Below are 3,502 nucleotides of genomic sequence, written 5' to 3' on the forward strand. Positions count from 1 at the left end.
AGGGGCCCAACACTGAACCCAGCACTAGAGGTGCGGCCTCATCAGTGCCCAGTATAGGGACAAAAGAACTTCACTAGTCCTCCTGGCCACACTATTCCTAATCCAGGCCAGGACACTGTTGGCCTTCTTGGCCTCCTGGTCACTCTGCTGACTCATGTTCAGCTGCTGTCCACCAACACCCCCAAGTCCCTCTCTGCTGAGCAGCTCTCCAGCCACTCCTCCCCAAGCCTGTTGTGCTGCTGGGGGTTGTTGTGACCCAAGTACAGAACCTGGCATTTGGCCTGATTGAAACTCATGCAGTTGGTCCTGGCCCATCAATCTAGTCTGTCCAGATCCTTCTGCAGAGCCTCCCTATCCTCTGGCATCTTTATCAACGATATGAGAGGGAAACAGGATTTTGTTGCCGGCTGTGCGGTGCTCCCCATCACACACGTGTTAGCCATCCCATGAAGCGATAGTGCTGGAGGGTAATGAAGGGTGGGGGTGAAGGTTGGTGGCACAAAGGTCTGGGTTTGACACCTTTCGGTATTGCTGAGGCTTGGGGTGGTCTCTGACCAGCACTAACAACCTGCCCTTCTCTTCCCCCCTACCCCCCCGCCCCTGCCTTGGCATTCCCCACAGAAGCTGCTGATGGCAACTCGACCCTGGGCGGCGGGACAGGCACCATGGGGCTGAGTGCCCGCTACGGCCCCCAGTTCACCCTGCAGCATGTCCCTGATTACCGGCAGAACGTCTACATCCCTGGCAGCACTGCCACCCTCACCAACGCTGCCAGCAAACGCGACGCCAAGAGCTCCAGCTCCTCGGGAGGCAACAAGAAGAAATCCGGGAAGAAGGAGAAGAAGTAGAGAAGTAGAAGGAGACCTTAGAGCTACAGGGCAGCCGGCTCCAGCACTCCCCCAAACCACAGCCCAGGCCGAAGGACGAATGTTATTTTTTTTTTTTTTTTGTGACGCAAAAAAGTAGGAAACACTCGAATGTATCTCCTCATCATCAGAGCTAGGAGCAGGGTCTCGCTGCTGTTAGATCTCATGATGAAAACCAATCCGGAAGCTAAACCGAATGCAAAGTGCCCTGTGAATACTTGCTAACATTTTATACAGTCCCTTGGGTATTAGCATATTCAAGGGTGGAAGGTCTTCTGCCATGTCTTTGGATCCGATTTGCTCCCACATAGTCCGAGAAAGGCACAAGGCTTGTGATCGGCTTTGCCCGCTGTAAATAATTTTAACACAGATCTCTTAATTTATAGACCTTCGAGCATTTTTTTGGAAAGGAACATGCAGTTCCTACCTTATAGCCCATGTTCCAGATCTTTGCTTTTAACCTTTCCATGAGTAAAATTCACCCTGAGTTAATGATAGCGATGGATTTGTTGCTGAGATGTTGGTAGGGAGTGCTTCAGTTCCTGCTTGCCTGTTACCCAGGAAAAAAACCTAAGTGTTTATATTGCATGAGTCAAAGGGAATATGGTAAAGCTGCATCCTAAAAATGTATTTTTTTTTTTTTTAAAGTGCAACAACCACTGGTGGCCTGAAGTATGAGACAAAAACCCTCCTCCTGATGTCTGAGAGGTAGGGAATTCAATGAGGAGCAGCTGAGGTGCGTGGCAGCTGCCCTGGCAGTTCTAGGGGTCTCTGAAGAGCAGACACATCTCATCCCTTCTTTGCAGTAAATATTTATATGTACAGTCAATGTTCTTCTGGAATTCAAGCTGAAACAGTCTTGCTCCCCTGTGGCCAGGCAGCCATCTGGCTGAGTCCCCGCCAAGGGGACCAGGAGGCACGATGCTTCACGTTTCTGCACACCACGTCTGCATGCACATCCTTCACCTCACGCCTGCACTAGAGCAGTTAGCTCCACAGATCCAGACAAGTCCTCGCATGCCCACGCAGCGTGGTGTGAATGTGCTGGGACTGCCTTGGGTGGGGTGGGATGGGTCAAGTAGGATAGGGAGACTCATCACTTCTTATTTGGGTGTGGGTCCCAAATAAAGGTGTTATTTTGTGGTCTCACCCAAAGGGGTGAGATCCATGGAGCTGCCAGCGCATGGCTTTGGTGCAGAGTTGGTGACTGAGTAAGTGACAGTGGTTTGGTGATGCTTGGGGACTAGACCTTGAGGAGGGACCCAAGAGACAGGGGTGATGCTGCGAAGCCAGCGAGCTAGGGTGACTGGGGAGACGTCACATGGGCCCATGGGGCCCAGAAGAGGTGATGCTCCCACCGGCTTTGAGCTTTCCACCCCGTGGAGGTAATCAATGGATGAGGAATAGAGTTTATCCGTGTGCCCATCACCCTTGCATCAGGTCAGCTTCCCATATCAAAGCAGCTCTGATTCCCCTCAGAAAGACTGAGGGGGCTTTGTGTAGCCGGAGGAGAAGAGGGGCTGTGGGGTGGGGTCAAGAAGGGGCCATGCAGAGTTTTCAGGGGCGGGGGGTGTGGGGTGTGGATTGTTTTTCCCCTTTTTTAATCACTAACATAACTCACCCGAGCAGATCCAGCCCTCTGGGTCAGGCTCTGGCATGGCAGCGGTCACCCTTCCCCAAATCCAGGGCAGCAGGAGCATCTACCGTGTTCCATCCAGATTTGGCCACCTCCGGCACTGGCTGCACTGGGATGGCTCCCACCCTGTCCCCTGCAGCTGCCACCTGCCCGCCCCGCCCCACCCCTCCCCCGAAATGCTGTAGCTGAATCGTAGTCTTTATATTTCTTTTTAATCTGCAATCTGAGGTAGCATAGTGAGTGTCGTGTATTTAGTGGCGTGTTATTTTTAATCTCGGTAACTAACTTGTGGACACCAGTATTTTCAATTTTCTCTGTATCTTCTTTCCATGTGGTCTGTGCTCCAAGTGTACGTGAGATGAAACACGTTTGCCCTTTCAATGTGTCTAATATTGAATTATACTTATATATTATATATATGCTTATATCCTTCTTATACCCATATAGACCGATGTCGATGTGTTACACGCAAGTTTTATACTCTAATATTTATATTGCTTTTTTTCTTTGGGAAAAAAAAATAAAATGATTTCTTCTGAATAAATGGTATTTATTCCGATGAGAAGGGGGGGACACAGATGGGATCTGTTCGTCTTGGTGCTGCCAGTGGGGGGGGTGGTTCAGCCCCAGCCTGGCTCCAGCAGTGGGGATGCTTTTGGGGCACCTCTATCCTCGGATCCCCCAGGCCTTTGGGTAGAGGGTGACATGACTGTGGGTGACACTGGTGTCATCCCAGCTGGTGTTTTTGGGGCAGGGCAGGGCAAATCCTGGCATACCCCATGCAGGAGACTGCGGTGTCCGCAGCTACAGCCCCTTCCCCAGCCCTGAATGGATCCAATTCCCCTTTATTGCCAGGGATCTGATCACCCTTCCCCAATCCTGGGGGAATCTGGTCACCCCCAGTCTCAGGGGGATCTGGTCACCCTTCCCCAGCCCCGGTGGGGATCCAGTCACCCTTCCCCATCACCAAGAGGGATCCATTCTCCCTTCTCCAACCCAG

General features: G+C 51.7%; 1 protein-coding gene across 1 annotated transcript; it reads left to right on the plus strand.

The window, feature by feature from the left end:
* Window positions 1-621: 621 nt before the first annotated feature.
* Window positions 622-848, plus strand: LOC104528013 (protocadherin gamma-B4-like; the record flags this gene model as incomplete). Its single annotated transcript, XM_010171889.1, has 1 exon — window positions 622-848. A coding segment is annotated over one exon (227 nt), but the record flags the coding sequence as incomplete, so codon positions are not given.
* Window positions 849-3,502: the final 2,654 nt, after the last annotated feature.

Source organism: Antrostomus carolinensis, unplaced genomic scaffold (assembly GCF_000700745.2).
Source record: "Antrostomus carolinensis isolate BGI_N321 unplaced genomic scaffold, ASM70074v2 scaffold41267, whole genome shotgun sequence".
In the NCBI taxonomy this organism is placed as follows: domain Eukaryota; kingdom Metazoa; phylum Chordata; class Aves; order Caprimulgiformes; family Caprimulgidae; genus Antrostomus; species Antrostomus carolinensis.